Source organism: Camelina sativa, chromosome 17, assembly GCF_030686135.1.
Source record: "Camelina sativa cultivar CO46 ecotype springtype chromosome 17, ASM3068613v1".
In the NCBI taxonomy this organism is placed as follows: Eukaryota; Viridiplantae; Streptophyta; class Magnoliopsida; order Brassicales; family Brassicaceae; genus Camelina; species Camelina sativa.
The window spans coordinates 30149853-30170774 of NC_141896.1; the positions used below are offsets into that span (position 1 = coordinate 30149853).

The window sequence follows — 20922 nt, forward strand, 5'->3', positions numbered from 1 at the left end:
CCGCCTCATCACTTCTTATTTTTATTTTTTACACATTAATCTACATTATTAAAGGAACATAAAATCTAAAGTTAATTCATAAATTAATTCACTCATTTGTAGTACTTTTATTATTCAAAATAATAATTTACAATAATATAAACCAAAAATGAAATGAAAAAAAATACAGCAAAGTAAAACATTAAAATAAAATATGAATAGAGATTACATAAATATAAAATTATAATTATATATTTCTATCATAACATATAAGAATTCTTTAATAGTGAAAAATACTAAGAAGAAATTTAAGAAAGCTATTTGTAGTAAACAATTTGTAGTAGAATTTTAGTTAAAATTTATATACTTATATTTATGGATAGATACACATATTTAAAAGTTACGAGTAATATTATGAGTTTGTAGATTTAGGAGAATCGAAATGAAAGAACACTATATAAAAACACAGTAGATTATACATATTTTAAAGTAGAAAAAATTATATAAAATAATTTTTCTTTTGTCAAACAGTTAAAATAAAATGTAATTTTTGATGTTATAATATGATGTTTATGGATAGAAACGAGTCCAATTATGAGATTCATTACTAGGAAGCAAAATTTACGTGTAGTACAACATTATCAAAGAAACTTCGCAACAAAGGGTGGATATATTCTTCAAAACTATTTTACGTCTATGTTAGTAAGTAATGTTCACTCAACCGATAAAAAAAAAGTATTGAAAAATGAAAAAGATGGGAAATAGTTATGAACTTATGATATGTCTTCATAATCAATATATTATAATTGAGATAATAGAATATTAAAAGAGAGTAGAAGCAAGAGATGACGAGTGTATACCGGAAAAGAAATAAAGAATTAATTGTGAAAAAGTAAAAGAAATAGATCAGTTATATATGTGACACTCCGGTTTCAGAGACTTGCGGAAAGTTTAAAAGAATTGATTTGGCCACCTATGTCACAAAAGTGCACTTATCTTTTCGGTCAAGAGTTCTGAGAAAACTCCAGAGTTAAGCGTGCTTGAGCTGGAGTAGTCCCAGGATGGGTGACCTTCGTGGAAGTAATTGTCGGAACTGTGCAAGTGAGGACAAAAAACAGGGAATGATCATGTGGTGATTTGTAGGGATGGTAACAAGTTTTTAAAACCTCCCGGACCTAGCAAACCGACCGTCGGATATGGATGGGCTCACGGGCCTAGTGAGAGGACGTGAGGCCCATTAAGGAAAGTGGGCCCATGGCTGAGATTGGATATGGGGCCCACTAAGAGGCGGCAGTCGGGGCGTTACAATATATCGCATAATTATAGATTTATATTTTTAATCTTGAATAATTATAATTAGATTCAACGGTTCATTATAGTCCCGCGCAACGTGCGGGTTATAAATCTAGTAGTTAATAAAAGAAAGAGACTTCTTCGCTATTCTATCAGCCATTTTAAAAAACTATGAATGTAAGATTAATAAGAAATTTTCAATGGCTGGTGATTTTGAATATAAGTCAAATATGAACTATGTTTGTTTTTTTTATAAATAAAAATGGATAAATCTCCGGACCTATGGAAGGGTCCAAAACTAGTTTTTTGGGAAAAGATATCCCACGGGTCCCCAAAGTTTGCAAATGGGTCGTAATCGTAATCAATATGCTGGAGAAAAATCCATCTATAGCCTAGATCAACATGGCTAATTTTCCACCAAGCTAGAACTACACCTCCTGATGGTTAATATGAACTATGTTACTCCCTAAATCATAATCTTCTTCAATGATTGGTGATTTGTTTAATTGTTATTATAAGTTGCATACACTAACAAACAACATAAAAACTTTCTTTCCAATAACAATGAAATCAAACTCGAAAAATTTATCTTTTAGTTATAATTTTCATTAATATTTTTGTATTTTGGTTTAATTAATAGTCTGCGGGCTGAACTGCATATCCACAAATATTAAGCGGGTTAGACTAGGATTTTGAGTTTTATGACTCTGGTTCGAAGCGGGCTGACCCATCAAAACCAAAAAAAGAGCCCGCTGCAGTTATGGTTAAAAATATGTGTGCCAACCCTAATTGACAGCTATCTCTATCTATATTAACATTTTTGAATTATATATTTATTATACTTTTTAAGTTATATTTATTTATGAAGTTAATCCCTAGAAAATTGCACAAAATAATAACTATATGGTAATTCAAATTCGAGTACTCAATTAATATGTCTATAATCGTTAAACCAAGTTTATTCCTAAAATATCTCTTCTAATATAATTTCTATTTTCCTAACTCAATTTTTGTTTATACTTACACAATGTTTACATTTAACATCATATTCCTAAATTGATATCTTGAATCAGGTATTATCCTTATAATATCTCCACTTCATTGCTATTTTTCTTTATCAATTAAAATCTTTCAGTCATTGCTTATAATAGTTATATATATATATATATATATATATATATATATATATATATTTGACAACCAAACAATAATTAGAAAGTAACTCTAGGAGAGGTAGCCCAAACCAGAGAAAAAGAGTTTACAAAAGAAGTATGATAGAGAAGAGAACAGGAAGACTGAGCGAGGCAATCCACCCGCTGATTTGATGATCGAGGAATCTTTGACAGATAGAACAGAGGAAAGGAAGCCTGGAGAAGATGGAAATCGTCCGGAAGATTAGAGAAGGCTGACCAGTCGTCCGGAGCTTGAATCATCGCGATTAGTTCTGCATAGTCCATCTCAAATCTCTGACAAAAGCCTCCGATGACAAGAATACTCTCCAGGGCCCAAAGCAGGGCATCCAACTCCGAATGAAGCGGGGAAGGACTTCGTCTAAGGCATTTAGCGTCCAACAACAAAGTCCCAGCATCACCAATATAACACCACCACCCCAACCCGGAATTAGGGTATGTGGCTTTCCAGGAGCCATCATATTGACAATAGGGACCTTGACCCTGACTTCCCGGAGGATCCAAGAAATCTGGGATACTTAAACCAGAAGCCACTTCAATCTGAAACTGCGCCTCTTCCCATAATATTTTCTCACTGATAGCCTGATTAATTACCTCAGCTGACACAAGCTGCGTGGCTTGAAAAACTTTTTTGTTCCTATCTTTCCATATCGACCATAATATCCAAGGTAACTGAACGACATAATCTGGATCCTCTTACTTGGGTGTTCCTCTCCAATAATACAATCCAAATTTGAAAACACTGATGTAATTTAACTAAATTCTATAATTGTTCATTGAACCGAGCTTGGGCATTCGAATAGAGCATGGTTAATTGTCTCACGCGCAGACTCGCAACGTTTACACCATGTATCACACTGAACACCACGATCCGTCATTAGGAGAGAATAGTTTAAAGTATTATATAATGTGGTTATATGGTGGGATGAATTATAGACTTGACACGTTTGAATTAACATTAGTATAAATTTAAAATATCATTAACTTAATGTTAAAATACGGATTAAATCTTCATTTAATTATTTGGTCAACACTACAAATGTTAGAATATTAGACATATTAAATCAATGTAATTTAACTAAATTCGGTAAAACAATTAAATCATTAGCAAAATTGTTTTTTAATCAGATAATATCTTATAAATTACTTATTATGTATTTTATGATTTATACTAATTATGAACAATAAAAATACTACTTAACTAAATATAACAAACAAATCGAAGTTAAAATTTTATAATATAAAAAAATTGTCCCTTGGTGTACCACGGGTTAAAATATAGTATTTATACAAAGATTATGCCACTCGTTGTTTTCTCTCCAGGGTTCCTATCAAATTAGGTTTTTTTCTTGCTATTTGATTTCAGAAGCTTTTTTTTTCTTCATAATGTCTCTAGTAAAACAACTTCCACCGCAACCCAAATCCAAAAGGCAGAAGGGGTCATCCTCGTCGTCGCTGCCTTGCTTTGATGATTTTGGCAAGAGTTTACAACAACTGAGCTACGATACTGCGAGTCTTAAAAATCATCTATTACTACACAACTTTTAAAAATCAACAAAAAAGACAAAAAAAAAAAGAAACAAACTGGCATACGATGAGAAGGAGAAGGAGAAGGAGAGGAAGAAGAAGAAGAATAAGAAGAAGAAGAAGAAGACGAAGAAGCTTCACCTAGTCCTTGACTTGGACCACACGCTTATCCAGTCGAAGGTTGTTCGAGACCTTCCTAGAGAGGAGAAGTATCTACTCGAAGAAGCTGAAACAAGGCTAGATCAATGGATATGCAGCTACGACAATTGCTGTGAATTTATGATAAAGCTACGACCTTTTGTTCATGAGTTTCTAATCTATTAGAAGCCAACAAGCGTTTCACCATGCACGTTTACACAATGAGCAGTTCCAGTTACGCTAAGACGGTGTTGAAGTTGATTGATCCGGATAAAGTATATTTTGGAGACCGAGTCATAACCAGAGATGCAAGTCCTTACATTAAGACACGTACACGTGTTAGGGCTTATAAGAGGAGAGTGGTAATTGTGGATGATACGGTTGAAGTTTGGCCTTAACATGAGAAAAACTTGTTAGATATCACCAAATACGTATATTTCGGAGACGCTGGTACTATGTGGGAATCATACGCAAAAGAGAAGAAAGACGAGAGTGGACGCGAAGGATCCTTGACGAATGTTCTAAAGTTCCTTAAAGATGTTCACAAAAGATTTGAAGAGGAGTTAGGTTCTAAAGATTTGAGGCTATTGATACATGATCCTTGCACACAACGTTGCTTCTGACAGGGAGTAAGTAGATTCAATCCAGAGTGCTGCACACTTGCACTTGCACTCGTAAAGCTACTTAGCAGGAAGATCATCTAATTATAGTTTAGTTTAACTTTTATAACAAGCTCTTAAACCTAGTTTTAGGTCGTTTTAGAAAGAGGATTTTTTTTTTTTTTTTTTTTTTGTTATGACATATATATAGTTACTAGATGAGGACCCGCCCGATGTGCGTGTTTAAATTTTTATAAATTAAATTAAATTTAGCAAAAATATATTAAAAATTTGTTGTATGTTGTTTCTAAATTTTATTTTGTTATAATACACTAATTTATATCCATTTACAAATCTTTTAAGTATATAACTTTTAAAAGTGTGTTTTTTTACACCTAAATATACTCTGTGTTACAAATATATTATTTATCACCACCTAGAAAATGTCTATATGAACACATTAAGCCGACTATTTTACTTTCACTTCTGTATAGTTTTTAATTACTAAAATTGTTGGCTTAAACAACATTTTGAATAAAAAATATATTACATAATATACTAATCAATGATGTATCATCACAATAATGTATGACCACCATGGAGAAAACCTTGACTCCGCTTTCATCTTTTATGGAGAGAACCTTGCGTCCAACCTCCTCCACCTTTCTCTTTTGGGAAGATAACCTTGTGTCCAACCTTCTCCACCATAGAGAGAACCTCGGATCTGCCCTCCACCGGTGTGGAGAGAATATGATCACGTCTTTTTGCTATCTCAAAATGGCTTGCTCCGACAACCAATAAAATTAAAAACCTTTTTCTAATGTCACAAAATCTTTTGATAGTAACTAATATTAAATTTTCCAATGTATTCGTAGAAGCCTCTGTCTCTGTAACGCTTCAACTGTCACCTTGCTTAGTGAGCCTATGTCCACTCTCAGTCCATAGGCCCATCTTCCTAAGTTGCCCTTACATCTATTCCCGGCCCGTGAACCAACCCATATTCGATGGGCGGTTTGTTACGTCTGAGAGACTTTTAAAACTTGTTTACCGATCGTACAAATCAACAAATGATATTTTCCTGTGTTTTGTCCTCACTCTCACAGTTCCGACAATCACTTCTAGGAAGGTCACCCATCATGAAGTTCTCTCACGACTCTTGACAAAAAAATAAGTGTATTTTGGTGACATATGTGGCCAAATCAATTCTTTTAAATCTTTCCGCAAACGTAGGTGTTACAGTCTTTGAGCTCCTATGGATCTATCAACAACGATTTATGTTTTTCCAATCTATTTATCTATGTTTGTTGGAAGCTTGTGTTTGATTAGCCTATTTTATCTATTCATTAGTTTGATGAACTTCTACTCGTTATCTCCCTCTGGAATTGAATGAATAATGGTAACAATTATGTTTGCAAAAAAAAAAAAAAAAAAGTTTATGACCAACCAATCAATGTTGAGAAATTAGAAGAAATTATTTTGGCATAATTAAAGAAAAAATAGAAAATTATAAGCACAGTAATATATGAATCTCAAATAATTCAAAGATGAAAATATAAATTAAATAAAACAATCTAAAATACAGTATTAAGAAAAGAAGACGCATATATTAACATTTTTTTTGTCAACATATTAATCTTACATATTCCCAACTGAAAAGGAGAAAATTTTGGTTTAAAAACATAAGAAAAATTTACCTTCCCATTAAAAAAAACTAAGTTGAAAGCAGTATTTTTGATTAAATAATTTAAATATGAGACGATCTATGTTTATATAGAAGTGAGTATTTACAAAATTTTGAATTAAAAATTAATTGTATATTTTCCTTAATCCTTTTTTCTATATTTTTTTGTAGATTTAATAACTTAAAATTAAAAATAAGTAAATAATATTAGAATTTCGAATTTTATGAAATATATATATATATATATATATATATATAATCTCCTTATAATTATTTATAAAACTTTGTATTATTTATAAATTCTTTAATTTTTGTTAATTATCCTTTTACATTACTAATATTTTTAAAAATAAAATACTTATTTTTGTTGTTAGCAAATTCCTCCTATTAAATATTTATTTTTACACATGTCAAAATCTGAGATTATAACTTGACACGTGTCATGATCCTGTTAATGACTAACTTTGAAAACTCAACTTTATATAATAAGATATGGACTTTAACGAAACTTATTAGGTTTGAGTAATTTTGAAAAGACTATGGATTTATACAAATTTTGCAAAAGTTTTAGATAAAAAGTTCTAATTAAGATGTCAACTATGTTACTCAAAAAAAAAATCTACAGATAGATGCTTCAGAGTTCAGATGCTTTGCCTCTCTTTAGTAAAATAGATTTTCTATTTATATTTGCTTTTAATAAACATTAGAAAGTTATTATGATTTTTTGTTTTGTTTTTTCACTTATGATTACATTTCTTCATTATATATTTTTTCTTCTTACAATAAAAACTCAAAAACAGTTTTCATAAATATATAGAGAATAATACTCCCTCTGTTCCAATATATAAGTTTTTCTAGTTAAAAGCACAATGCTTAATAAATAATAAATGTATTGTTACTTTACATAATATATATGATTAAATATTTATTCAAAAAAATTAACTAATAGAGAAAAAGATTAGATAGTTTTGTTGTATTTCTGAAAACAACAATTTTTAGAAATTTGTAGTAAAAAAAAAACTATTTTAGTAGTATTTTTAGAAAATAAAACTAATAATGGTATTTGTGGAAGAAAACTCATTTTAGTGGTGTTTATGAGAATTGCCCTTCAATATAATCTTAATCACATATAAATAAGAAAACCTAAAAATTTGAAAATAAATGTGAAAATTCAATTGAAAATTAATTATAAATATATAGAAATCAAAATAATTATTTTCTATTGTTTCACATATCAACTGATTTTATTTTCTGTTTCTTTTATTTTCGGTTTTTTTACATACAAGTTAAAAAAATTTCAGGGCATAATCTAGGCTGTTCTAAATATATACAAAGGCTTCCATTGGTAACCACAATTTAGGAAGAATGTGATATTTTTCTTCATACCTCAAATATTGTACCAAAAGTAATATTTTTTCTTCTACATTCTTCAAAAACAAGGAACAGTAGAACAAAAATGTTTCTCTCCAAGATTGATGAGCAAAAAATAGAACAAAAAAGGAACATATATATATATATATATTTAAATAAATAAAAATTATGTTTATTAATAATATTTCAATTTTGTAATATAATATTTTTCCTGTTTTCACAATGTATTGACAGAAAAAATATTGTTGATATGAATTCTATGTTAAACTAATCTTAAGGCTCTCTTTGAAAATTGTATGAATAGTAAAATAAATTTAAGAGATGTTTATATCATAGATAAAAGCTAAAATATTTTAAATTACTCTTAAAATTTTATTGTAGGTTAATATTTATTATTAATATTGAATATGACATATCTAAAATTTAATTCACAAACTTTATTTGAAATCAAATGTAAAATGTATTATATATACATTTTTCTTTCATTTTTCAAAAACTGTTTATTTCGTTCTCCATTATTCATTTTATTTTTGTTCTTCTAATGTTTACCGATATGAGCCAAAGTATTTTGATTGATGTTCACAAAAAAGAGGCGATTGTAGATGATGGGCTGTAGAAGCTTTTACTTTTGTTTTTTTTTAAAGTTTTTAAAGTTTTATATTTTTAAAGTTTTATATTCTCCGATCACACTTTATTTTTTTAACAGCCTTCAAAGCACTCTTAATTTTCTCACATTGTCCTTTCTTTTAATAGCCTATTCTTTGTGACTTTTATTTTTTTGAAGTCACAGCATTTAAATTTTTTGAAGTCACAGCGTTTAAAAGTAACAGTCATTGGTGTCTCCTCTCTAGGGCACCGATAAAACTATTTTTGTTATAGGGTTTTGTGTTGATAATGTCTGTAGAGAATCCACCGCAACCCAAATCCAAAAGGCGAGAAGAGTCATCTTCGTCGTCGCTTTTGTTGGCGGTAGATTCTCACTCCCACAACATGGCCTGGTCCAAAGTACATTGAAGCCCAAGAAATACCTTTTAGCTGGGAAGGACATTTTGGTCCTTTCAGAGGACGAACCGACACAGATCCCTATAAAAGTAAGAGTACGGCGTCCGTGAACAGGGATGAAAAGATTGTTGCGAAGAGAAAATACGGATAGAAGTAACGCCCGACAACTCGTCCAAGTTAGAATCGATGAGCTCACAGCTCGTCTATTGTCTTTCGTCCGTTATCTTTAACTCGTCTAGACCAAATTGTAACCCGTCTTTTTGTGCCCCGGCACCGATCTGTAAAGAGAATTTCAGTCTCCTTTTTACCGAACTAAACATTCTAATTGTGACCGATTTGGACATCAACAATTTGGCGCGCCAGAAAGGGGGAGCCAAGTCAAAGTTTTCTTTGAAAGTTTGAAGAACGGACCTACAACAGCTAGACGAGATGATTGGAATCACCAAAGAAGGAAGCAAGGAAATCGGTTCGTCGGGGGGGGGGGGGACGATAACTCTGGCAACGGATCAAGTGGAGCTAGCAGTCCTTCCGACCCCAGACGCCCCGAGGAAGGCTGTAGCGGCAGAAAGTCCAGAAACGTTCGTCATCACGACAAACCTAACAAGCCCGACGACAACAAAGTGACGCAGAACCCTACACAACTCACTTTACTCAATAGCCAGCCCATCTCCAGTATAGACGAGCTATTCTGCGGGATCCTAACATGCCTTGACCAACAGGAGCAACGAACCAACACTCATTTGGATGCGTTAAGCGCGACACAGATTAACTCCCTGGAGGAAATTAATCATCTTCACACTGCTAAACAAATCCCGGCGAACCTCATCTCGACCGGGGCGGTGATAAGGCCACAAATTCGAACCAATGAGCAAAGACTTAACCTCGACAAACAAGTCGACGAGCGAAAAAGTAGAGGAAAGGACCCGGAGTTGATAGAGATCAAAGAGAAAATGCAAGAAATGGAGACGATCATTCAAAAGGCGAGGAGCAAGGCACTGGGGATGGACCTCATGCTCAAAGCAACCCAACGAACCCCGTTCTCTAAACGACTCACGACCACTCCAGTGCGACAAACATTTAAGCCGAGGCTTGGTTACTATGATGGGACAGTGGATCCGCGGGATTTCCTGCTCACTTTCGGAGTATCACTCGGTCCCTTGCAATTCGGCCCAGATGAGTACTTGACAGGAACCGCCCTGAGTTCGTTCTGTCTTGATGGAGAACAAGAACTCACATGCCGATCTCTACGCCCTGACTCATGAGCGCCACGAGTCACTTCGATCATTTATTACAAGATTTAAAGAAGTCGTTGTCAACGTCTCGATTCCTGACGTAGCAGCTATCGTCGCACTCAGAAACGCCCTATGGTACGAATCCCGATTCAAGGAAGAGCTGTCTTTGTCACATGTGGAGACCATCGCCGACGCATTGTTGCGGGTTGCGAAGCAATTGAGGTCGAAGAAGAAAAGGCTGTTAACGCTAAAAAGCCTGCGGCAGCAAAAAGCGTCCCCACCAAAGAACCAGCAGTCGTAGCACCAAAGATCGAGCATGTCAAACCTCGACAGCACTTTACCTGTAACCAAAATCGAACTCGTCGAACCTTCGCGATCGGCGTAGATACGCAATCCGGCTTACCATGGAATAAGTACGTCAGGAAGGAAAGAGGCGAGAGTAGCGCGACTCAATACTACGATTGCCATCAAAGCACCACCCATTGAACCAAAGAATGTCGCTACCTCTAAACAGTCCTGATGGAGCGATATAAAAAGGGCACTATAATCGTCGAGTCTGACACGAGTAGGACAACCTGACCTGGACGGAATGATACCAAGCGTACCAAAAAAATCGCTCAGAAAATTGTAAAGGACTCCAAGACACTCGCCGACCAAAGTGAGGACGAGATGGAAGTTCCAAATGATGTCAATCATGAAAAACGACCGCGCACAGATCATCAGCCCGATCAACGTCCCCCAACAATAAGACGAATAAACATGATTATGGGCGGGCAAGCAGGGTGCAACGACTCGGTCAGGTCGATAAGGGACTACACCAAGAAAGCCGAAATGAAGAAATCCTGGCCGTCGAGGATCAACTCCGAAAACACGCCAATATCCTTCGACAACATCAATCTAGAAGGTTTAGATCTGCCACATAACGACACTTTGGTTGTCGAATCCCTGATCGGCGAAAGCGAAGTTACGAAAATCCTGGTCGACACCGGAAGCTCGGTAAATGTGATCTTCAAGAATGTTCTGGCACAAATAGAGGTCAGCCAGAGTGACATCAAGCCAGAGTGCCACTCGTTAACCGGTTTCGACGGAGATCACATCATGTCAGTCGACACCATTGATATGCCGATCTTCGTTGGGGGAACGGCAAGATATTTCCGATTTGCTATCATCGACAAACCAACTATCTACAACGTCATCCTTGGAACCCTGTGGCTTCATAAGATGAACGCAGTCCCATCGACGTACCATCAGTGCGTCAAATTTCCAACCCCAAAAGGCGTGTATACATTGCGCGGAAACCAGCAGAGCACGAGAGCCTTCTTCCTGATTGAACACAAGATTCGCACAGCAAAGAAGTTATAGCAACCAAAGCAGCGGGTCGGCGACGACCAGAAAAAGACGTCGTTCATTACAGATAGGGGAACCTATTGTTATAAGGTCATGCCCTTCAGCTTAAAGAATGCGGGAGAAACTTACCAACGACTAGTCAACAAGATATTCACTGAGGAACTCGGCAGAACCATGGAGGTACACATAGACGACATGCTCATCAAATCACAACGCGCCGGTGACCATATCACCCGTCTCCGACAGTGCTTCAATACTCTTAATAAGTAAGGGATGAAATTTAATCCAGCCAATTGCACCTTTGCAGCCAAATCGGGGGAGCTTCTCAGCTACCTGGTAACTCGGCGAGACATTGAAGAAAATCCAAAGCAAATCAAGGCGATCATCGACCTACGATCGACAAGGAATGCCAGAGAGGTACAACGGCTAGCTGCACGAATTGCCGCCCTGAATCGCTTTATATCCAGATCAACAGATAAGTGCCTGCCATTTTACCAACTCCTCAAGACCAAAGGAAAGTTTGAATGGAATGAAGTCTGCCACAACGCGTTCAGTAAATTGAAGAGTTACTTATCGACTCCCCCGATCCTAGCCAATCTAGAGTTTGGCGAGGTCTTGTTCCTTTATATCGTGGTCTTGGGTTGGCGGTCATCGGAGTGCTCGTCTAAGACGACCGAGGAGATCGCCCTGGTAGTCGTCACATTGACAAGAAAGCTCCGACCGTATTTTCAGTCACACACCATCGCCGTCCTGTCCAACCAGCCCTTACGATCTATATTGCACAGTCCGAATCATTCCGGCCGATTAACGAAGTGGGCGATCGAGCTCAACGAGTATGATATCGAATTCCACACCCGCCCAGCCGCTAAGTCTCAAGTATTGGTCGACTTCTTAATTGAACTACCATTAGGCAAAGCCGAGCCAACGCCCACCAATCCATCAGACGGACAGTGGACCCTACATGTCGTCGGTGCATCCTCATACCTTGGTTCCGGTGTGGAAATCCGATTAACTTCTCCAACCGGCGAAATCTTGGAGCAATCTTTCCGTCTTTGGTTCCAGGCAACCAACAATGTCGCCAAGTATGAGGCACTAATCACTGGGCTCAAACTCGCTAGTGGAATGCAAATCAAGCGAATCCGAGCTTTCTTTGACTCTTAACTCGTCGCCAATCAGTTTAGCGGTGAATACGATACTAAGAGCGAGCTAATGGCTGCATACCTCGACGTCGTCAGGATCCTATCCAAGCGTTTTGACGAGTTTGAACTCATAAAGATCCCCAGAGGGGACAACGCTCCGGCCGACCCCTTAGCAGCACTCGCTTCAACATCAGACCCCGACCTTCGACGGATTATCCCAATGGAAAGCATTGACACGCCAAGCATAAAAGAAACTCGAACAGAGACCTGCCTTACCTTTCACCAGCCCAACGAAATTAGGACCACCTGGTGATGTTCATATATTTTACCCTGTTTTCCCTTAGTATATGCACATCTTTTTCATATTTTGCTATCCATTTTGACCATTATTGCTTAGCTTTAGGACTAATCATGCATTAGAGTTTAGTTGCATTGCATTTGCATCTTTACATGCATAATCAGGTGATTTGGAGCTTAAGGAGCATGGAAGCAATGCTGAGGAGAAGTGAAGCAATCATGAAGGGAAAACAAGAGAGTTAAGACTGAAGAGCCAAGGTCCGGAGTCCCACTCGACCGCCCACTCGACCAGACACTCGACCGTGTGCAGAGAGGGACTCGACCGAGTGGAAAGAGAACCAGAGAAGCCAACTCGACCGGTCACTCGACCGAGCACCGGGTCGAGTTGGCCGAGCTGCCTATCTATTTTGTCTTTTAGCATTTTTAGGGCTTCCACTACTTCTTCTATTTAAGGGCCTTGTACCCTGCAGCCACCAAGAGTCCAACTTTTTAGATAGTCAAAAACCTAGTTTTTACCTTTTTTGGGAGTTATTCCTTTTGCACTTTTATTTTTTTAGATCTTGTACCTTCTTTTGAAGGAGAAAACATAAGATTCTTGTATTTTGTTGGTTTCATAACTTTCAAGATAATAAGAATTCATGTTTGATTCCTTCTTGAATATTGTAGATCTTTGCTTTATCTTTCATTTGATGCAAGTTTCAGTATTTTATGGGTTTATGAATTTGATGTTCATCATGTGTTCTTGTGAGTAGTTGCTTAGGATCTTGAGGATGGGTTAGGCTGGCTTGTGTTTGAGGTTTGTTTGATTTGGTCAAGCTTGATTGTAGTAGGATCTCTTCTAGGCTAGATGTTCTTAATGCTGATCCTATATCTGAGAGGGTAGGGTTTGATTTCAAGCATCTTAGCATCACACCAATGTCTAAGGAGCATAGATAAGGCTAGATCTAGAGTTTACCATTAGGCTTGCTAAGAGATTAGAGGTCTTGTTTGGTATTTGACATGTTGCTTAATGCCTGCTTGTGTAGATTCTTTACTTTGTGAGAACAAGTCTAGAGATGCATGAGTTTGATTGTTTCTTGCCATGAGAGTGGATTAAACATGTCTTAGAAATATATGTCTAGAGATTAGCTCAAGTTGTTTAAGATTTGTTGACCAAGTTAGATGACCTCAATCATTAGTCCAGCCCATGAATCCCTCCTCAAGACCTTCCTTGTTTATTGATTTCTAAGTCTTAATCCTGTTGTTTGATCGTTGTTTGATTCGCTTTAGTATTGCTGTTTTTCTTGTGTTGCTCTGTTTTTTGCATTTATCCAGCTCGACCCTGCACTTGATCTACACTCGATCGAGTGCTTGCTCGAGTTCATCCCCAGAAATTTGGTTTATGATTTGTGTTTATCTTGTCTCATTCTAGTTGCATTTCAGTGGCATTCACTTAGCTTCCTGTTCATTATTTGCCTTGCATTAGTTCATTACTTGTATTACCATAGTTTCTATTTCTGTTGTAGCTTTATAATTGTCATAATCATTCTGTTCCATTTACATTTAGCATCTAGTTCTAGTAGCTTTTACATTCTGCACTTTACATTTCATCATAAGATTGTTAGTGACAAACATCCTACATACTTGGCTTGACTTAGACATATATGCACATCCTGATTGCTTGCAAACTCTCAGATCTGATTGACACCTCTTGTACTACAATTGCATAAGGGGAATTGAAACACCCTGCTATCCATTCATTCATATCTCACCATTCCATACATTCACCATTTCACACCCACAAACATATGTGTTTCAATTTGGCGCCGTTGCCCATTTGAGTGTGATTTTGTGACAATTAGGATCAATAGAAATCTAAGATTAAGTTCGCTTATCCACTTGTTCACTACTGATCTCGCTTCTTCTACTGCTTGGCTGTCTTGTGTTTCAGGTATCAGCTCGACCCCCTACTCGACCACCACTCGACCGAGTGAGTGCTCGAGTACTTGATCAAGTCAGAAGCCGGATACAATTAGACATCACTTCTCAGTCGACTCGACCTTCAACTCGAGCCAGTGCTCGACCAAGTGTCTGTTTGAGTCAGTAATCATGTTTCAAAGCAGTATGTTCCATTATGTACCCATGCAACAACAACCAGGGTTCCAAGCTCAATGGTGTCACCCTCCAATGTTTCAGACCTACCAAACCCAAGAACCTGACTTAAGAGCTATGAGGCAAGAAATGTTGCTTGGGCAAGCCAATAAGCAGATTGAGGAAGAAAGAAAGTTTGCTGAGATTACCCAAAAGTTGAATTCTTATTCTAATGCCCTGAGTAACAAGCTTGAGAGTCTGACCTCTACATTCCACTACATGGAGAGCTCCATTGCTTCTACTGCAGCTCCTAAGCCACACCAACTTCCTGAACAAGTTATTCAAGACCCTAGGGAGTTCACTGCAAAAGCCATTCATATCCTTGATGAAGAAGTCATTGAGGACAGTAAAGTTCAAGCTGGGGAGGATTGGTCATTTCTTGAAGTTCAGAGTGAAGATAGTGCAAAGCAGACTGAATTCAGCATTGCACTCGACCAGGTGCTCGAGCCAGCACTCGACCGAGTGACTGATCGAGTGGTCGATCGAGCTGAGGATACAGAAGCTGTTAAGCCTGCTAAGTACATTCCTCCTACTTACAAACCACCTCTACCATTCTCAGGACGTTTCAAGGCACAAAAGCTTAAGGAATTAAGGGAAATCATTGAGAGAAAGGAAATGATGGCTTTGCAACAAGAGAAAGTAATGGCCATTCAACAAGAGGTTGTCATTGAGGAGAAGGAGGAAGATAGAGGACCTCCTTTGGAAAAATATGCTCACCATCCTGCACTCAAGGACATGCTTCTTGAATTATCCAAGCAGATTGCTCAAGACCAAGACATGAAAGATTTGAAAGAGATTGGGAAAGTTGTTATTCCAACCAAGCTTAAGGATCCAGGCTCATTCAACCTACCTTGCTCCATTAGCTACATGCACTTCAACAAGTGCCTATGTGATTTAGGAGCTTCAGTGAGCTTAATGCCATACTCAGTGGCTGAGAAGTTGCGATATGAATATTTTAAGCCTTGCAATCTCTATATTGGGCTAGCAGATGGATCCAAGAGGGATGTGCTTGGAGTGATTGAAGATATATCCCAGTAAAGATAAGGAAGGCTAGAATCCCAACTGACTTTGTGATCATGAACATGGACCAAGAGCCAGAAGATCCTCTCATCTTGGGAAGACCATTCTTAGCCACAACTGGGGCTGTAATTGATGTTAAGATGGGAACCATCAAGCTCCACCTTGCTAAAGACTTCACTATGAAGTTTGACATCAAGAATTCAACACATCAACCTACTATTGAAGGTCAGCACTTTGTGGTAGAGGAAAAAGCTAGTTGTGAAGTTTTTGAGGATGGAGAGGACCCTAGCATTAAAGGTTCAGCCCAAGCCAAGACTGTGCAAGAACTAAAGGGTTCAGTTCAAGTGCTAGCTGGTTTAGTGAAGGAACTTCAAGCTCAGCTCAACAAGAGGTCTTTGAAGAAGGCAAGACCAAGACTCAAATTTAAGAAGAAACATGGTTCAATTATTAAGGAAGTAGTGATCAAGAAGGAACACCAAGGTTATCAAGTAGAACCAGGGGGATTTCATCACCTTCTTGGTCTCCAAACCAAGCTTGAAGAGCTATAGAATTCAAGCTTAGTGACTTTAAACAAGCTCACTAGGGAGGAAGTCCCTAAGGTATCTCTGTATATATTGCTTAGGATTTTGGTATTTTGACTTTTGTTTTGGTATTTTCATGGTCAGGGAAGCAAGGGAGTCTAAACAGAAGAAGAGAGGAAGGCTCGCAGCCCAGCTCGACCCCCCCCCCCCCCACTTGAGCACGCACTCGTCGAGCTGCCCCAATCTCCATCTCCAAGTCACCAACAAGACCCCAACTACACTTTTGACAGCATGCAAGAGGATGTGGACAATTTCTTCTCCAATCCTTGAGGTACCACTATCACCTTCACTTGTAAATACCATTGCATTTCATATTATGTTTTGTTTTAGGTCTTGAATCCTCAATCAAATTTCTTTCACACAGAGGACTGTGTGATTTAAGTTTGAGGGAGGGTTTGAGATAGCATTTGACATTGTCTTTTGTGTTCTTATTTCAAATTTTTAGCATAATCATGTTAGTATTTGCATAGCATTTAAGGCATAGAAAAACCCTAAAAATTAAAAAATTTGCAAAAATCTTTATAAAAAAAAGAGTGTTGTGACTTGATACCATTTCCTATTTATAATAACCTAATATTGAATCTCAATTATCAATGTGTGCATTGCTTTAAACTCATGAATACCATATACATATTTGGATCATCTTTCTCCTTTTTACCATTCTTGTTGATCCAAGTAGCTGATTAAACCAATAAAATCATTTTCCCTACCCATTAACCAACCCTTCTTTCAAGCCATGTTTATTCTTGTGTGTGAGGCCTATTTTTGGGATTGAGCTTGGTAGAAAGTGTTAGGTTTGAACTGACAAGAGTAAAGCCTTGTGTAGTTCTAGTTTGCATTTTTCAAACTAGATAGGACTAAGTGGTTCACTTGTTGGGTTTGGGACTTGGCTGTTTAGAAAAGAAAAGTGGAAAAAGAGAAAGAAAAATGGTAGAGTCTTTAAGAGGAGAATGTGTTTAAGCAAAGTCTACTGAAAGGATGGGAAGTAAAAAAATTGTTGAAGATGGTTCTAGTTAAAGAAAAGAAAAGAAAGAAAAGAAAAGTCTAGCAAAATGCTTGTATGTCTTAAGAATAAGAAGAAAAGAGAACCATAGCAAAAAAATAAGAATCCCCCATCCCACTTGAAAGATCAAATAAGAAACCTCTCCTAAGACTTGAAAACCAAAAGAGAAAGGGTGAAAGAGAAGTGAAGAAGTTAAATGGTAGCACTAGGATCATTTGGGTTTAGATTGATAGGATAAACACTTTGGGTACCTTTGAGTAGACAAGGTTTTGTTCTTGTATGTGTCTAAGTGTTCTTACCTTTAGCATTCTTCTTAAGCTCAATCCATTTTTTATGAGAGAACCTTGATATTGATAAGCCCCACTCTAAAAAGAGGCCATCATTGTCTCAAAACTTTTATCTCCAAGCCAAATGAGTTTAAGTATTGCATAAGATTGATTCATGTTCTTGATTAATGAATGTTAAAGGAAATGGTTGATTTGAATGCATGTGGACATTTAAGGCTCAAATCAGTAAAGGTTGTGATATGCTTGTCTAAAATCTTTAAGTACAGCTCATTCAACTTGCATCATAGTACTAGTAACTTGGACATTAATTCTAGATGGTCTATTTGCAAGCTTTAGGAGCTGAGATCCCACTTTCAAACCTTACCTACCTTCTTATGTCTTGTTTATTTGCTTGAGGGTAAGCAAAGACTAAGTTTAGGGGTGTTGATGTTCATATATTTTACCCTATTTTCCCTTAGTATATTCACATCTCTTTTGCATATTTTGCTATCCATTTTGACCATTATTGCTTAGCTTTAGGACTAATCATGCATTAGAGTTTAGTTGCATTGCATTTGCATCTTTTCATGCATAATCAGGTGATTTTGGAGCTTAAGGAGCATGGAAACAATGCTGAGGAGAAGTGAAGCAATCATGAAGGAAAAGCAAGAGAGTTAAGGCTGAAGAACCAAGGTCCGGAGTCCCACTCGACCGCCCACTCGACCAGACACTCGACCGTGTGCAGAGAGGGACTCGACCGAGTGGAAGGAGAACCAGAGAAGCCAACTCGACCGGTCACTCGACCGAGCACCGGGTCGAGTTGGCCGAGCCGCCTAGCTATTTTTTCTTTTAGCATTTTTAGGGCTTCCACTACTTTTTCTATTTAAGGGCCTTGTATCCTGCAGCCACCAAGAGTCCAGCTTTCTAGATAGTCAAAAACCTAGTTTTTACCCTTTTGGGAATTATTCCTTTTGCACTTTTATTTTCTTAGATCTTGTACCTTCTTTTGAAGGAGAAAACATAAGATTTTTGGATTTTGTTGGTTTCATAAATTTCAAGATAATAAGAATTTGTGTTTGATTCCTTCTTGAATATTGTAGATCTTTGCTTTATCTTTCATGTGATGCAAGTTTCAGTATTTTCTGGGTTTATGACTTTGATGTTCATCATGTGTTCTTGTGAGTAGTTGCTTAGGATCTTGAGGATGGGTTAGGCTGGCTTGTGTTTGTGGTTTGTCAGATTTGGTCAAGCTTGATTGTAGTAGGATCTCTTCTAGGCTAGATGTTCTTAATGCTGATCTTATATCTGAGAGGGTAGGGTTTGATTTCAAGCATCTTAGCATCACACCAATGTCTAAGGAGCATAGATAAGGCTAGATCTAGAGTTTACAAAGGCTTGCTAAGAGATTAGAGGTCTTGTTTGGTATTTGACATGTTGCTTAATGCCTGCTTGTGTAGATTCTTTACTTTGTGAGAACAAGTCTAGAGATGCATGAGTTTGATTGTTTCTTGCCATGAGAATGGATTAAACATGTCTTAGAAATATATGTCTAGAGATTAGCTCAAGTTGTTTAAGATTTGTTGACCAAGTTAGATGACTTCAATCATTAGTCCAGCCCATGAATCCCTCCTCAAGACCTTCCTTGTTTATTGATTTCTAAGTCTTAATCCTGTTGTTTGATCGTTGTTTGATTCGCTTTAGTATTGCTGTTTTTCTTGTGTTGCTCTGTTTTTTGCATTTGTCCAGCTCGACCCTGCACTCGATCTACACTCGATCGAGTGCTTGCTCGAGTTCATCCCCAGAACTTTGGTTTATGATTTGTGTTTATCTTGTCTCATTCTAGTTGCATTTCAGTGGCATTCACTTAGCTTCCTGTTCATTATTGCCTTGCATTAGTTCATTACTTGCATTACCATAGTTTCTATTTCATTTGTAGCTTCATAATTGTCATAATCATTCTGTTCCATTTACTTTTAGCATCTAGTTCTAGTAGCTTTTACATTCTGCACTTTACATTTCATCATAGGATTGTTAGTGACAAACATCCTACATACTTGGCTTGACTTAGACATATATGCACATCATGATTGCTTGCAAACTCTCACATTGGATTGACACCTTTTGTACTACAATTGCATAAGGGGAATTGAAACACCCTGCCATCCATTCATTCATATCTCACCATTCCATACATTCACCATTTCACACCCACAAACATATGTGTTTCACCTTGCGAACCGCGACTTTGCGACGGCAGTTCGAGCCTCCTTCGGATGACGACAAGAAAGACTGGCAAGTCGAGATTCGCGCATATCTCGCAGACGGCACCCTCTATACCTTAATGAAGGAACACTTAACTCGCGCATATCTCGCATCAGGCGCCCTCTTGTTATGTTTACACGGTGATGACACAGAACGGGTCATGATGGAAACTCACGAAGGAGCCAGAGGTAACCATTCAGGAGGCCGAGCTTTGACACTAAGAATTAAGAAGCATGGCCATTACTGGCCGACAATGATGTCCGATTGGAAGAAGTTTGTCGGCACATGCGAGAATTGCCAACGACATACCCTCATCATCTATTAGCCGACCGAGCTGCTGCGAGCCGGCATAGCTCCATATCCTTTAATGCGTTAGGCGATAAACATTATCGGCCCGTTACCCGCTTCCAGAAAAAAATGCTACATTCTCGTCCTCACCGACTATTTCACCAAGTGGGTCGAAGCCGAATCCTACGCCAACATCAAAGCCAAAGACGTCCAGCTCGTCGTATGGAAATACATCATCTGCCATCACGGCCTTCCCTATGAAATAGTCACCAAAAATGACTCGCAATTCATCCCCCTACAATTCGAAGACTTCTGTGCAAAGTGGAGAATCAAGTTAAGGAAGTCAACGCCGAGGTACCCACAAGGAAACGGGCAGGCAGAAGCAATGAATAAAACTATACTCGACGGCCTGAAGAAAATGTTAGACGCCAAGAAGGGTGCTTGGGCCGACAAGCTCGACAGATACTTTGGTCCTACCGTACGACCCCGCGGAAAGCTACCAACCAAACTCCGTTCTCCCTGGCCTATGGGATAGAAGCAATGGCGCCTGTCGAGGTCGGCAGTACAAGTCTTCGAC

At 37.6% G+C, this 20922-nt stretch overlaps 2 protein-coding genes and 1 pseudogene across 2 annotated transcripts; 2 read left to right on the forward strand and 1 right to left on the reverse strand.

Annotated features, from left to right (window-relative positions):
- Window positions 1-2483: 2483 nt before the first annotated feature.
- Window positions 2484-3340, reverse strand: LOC147924507 (uncharacterized). The gene is made up of 2 exons (XM_087496812.1): window positions 3286-3340; window positions 2484-3103 (listed from the first exon to the last, which is right to left on the reverse strand). Exons 1-2 carry the CDS (start codon window positions 3338-3340, stop codon window positions 2484-2486), a joined length of 675 nt encoding a protein of 224 aa, XP_087352938.1.
- Window positions 3341-3848: 508 nt separating this feature from the next.
- On the forward strand, window positions 3849-4750 carry LOC109129942 (RNA polymerase II C-terminal domain phosphatase-like 5 pseudogene; annotated as a pseudogene).
- A 10793-nt stretch (window positions 4751-15543) lies between these two features.
- LOC104759764 (uncharacterized) lies at window positions 15544-15963 on the forward strand. Its single transcript, XM_010482650.2, has one exon. The coding sequence runs from the start codon at window positions 15544-15546 to the stop codon at window positions 15961-15963; it is 420 nt and encodes a 139-aa protein (XP_010480952.2).
- The last annotated feature ends 4959 nt before the right edge of the window (window positions 15964-20922 follow it).

What these genes read in the sequence shown, in the direction of transcription:
- LOC147924507 (XM_087496812.1), bottom strand. Translation starts at nt 3,340, where the DNA reads ATGACGGATCGTGGTGTTCAGTGTGATACATGGTGTAAACGTTGCGAG. An exon ending in TAAACGTTGCGAGTCTGCGC is followed by an intron (nt 3,104 to 3,285) that starts GTGAGACAATTA and finishes CGATATGGAAAG; the next exon opens with ATAGGAACAAAAAAGTTTTT.
- LOC104759764 (XM_010482650.2), top strand. Translation starts at nt 15,544, where the DNA reads ATGGCTTTGCAACAAGAGAAAGTAATGGCCATTCAACAAGAGGTTGTC.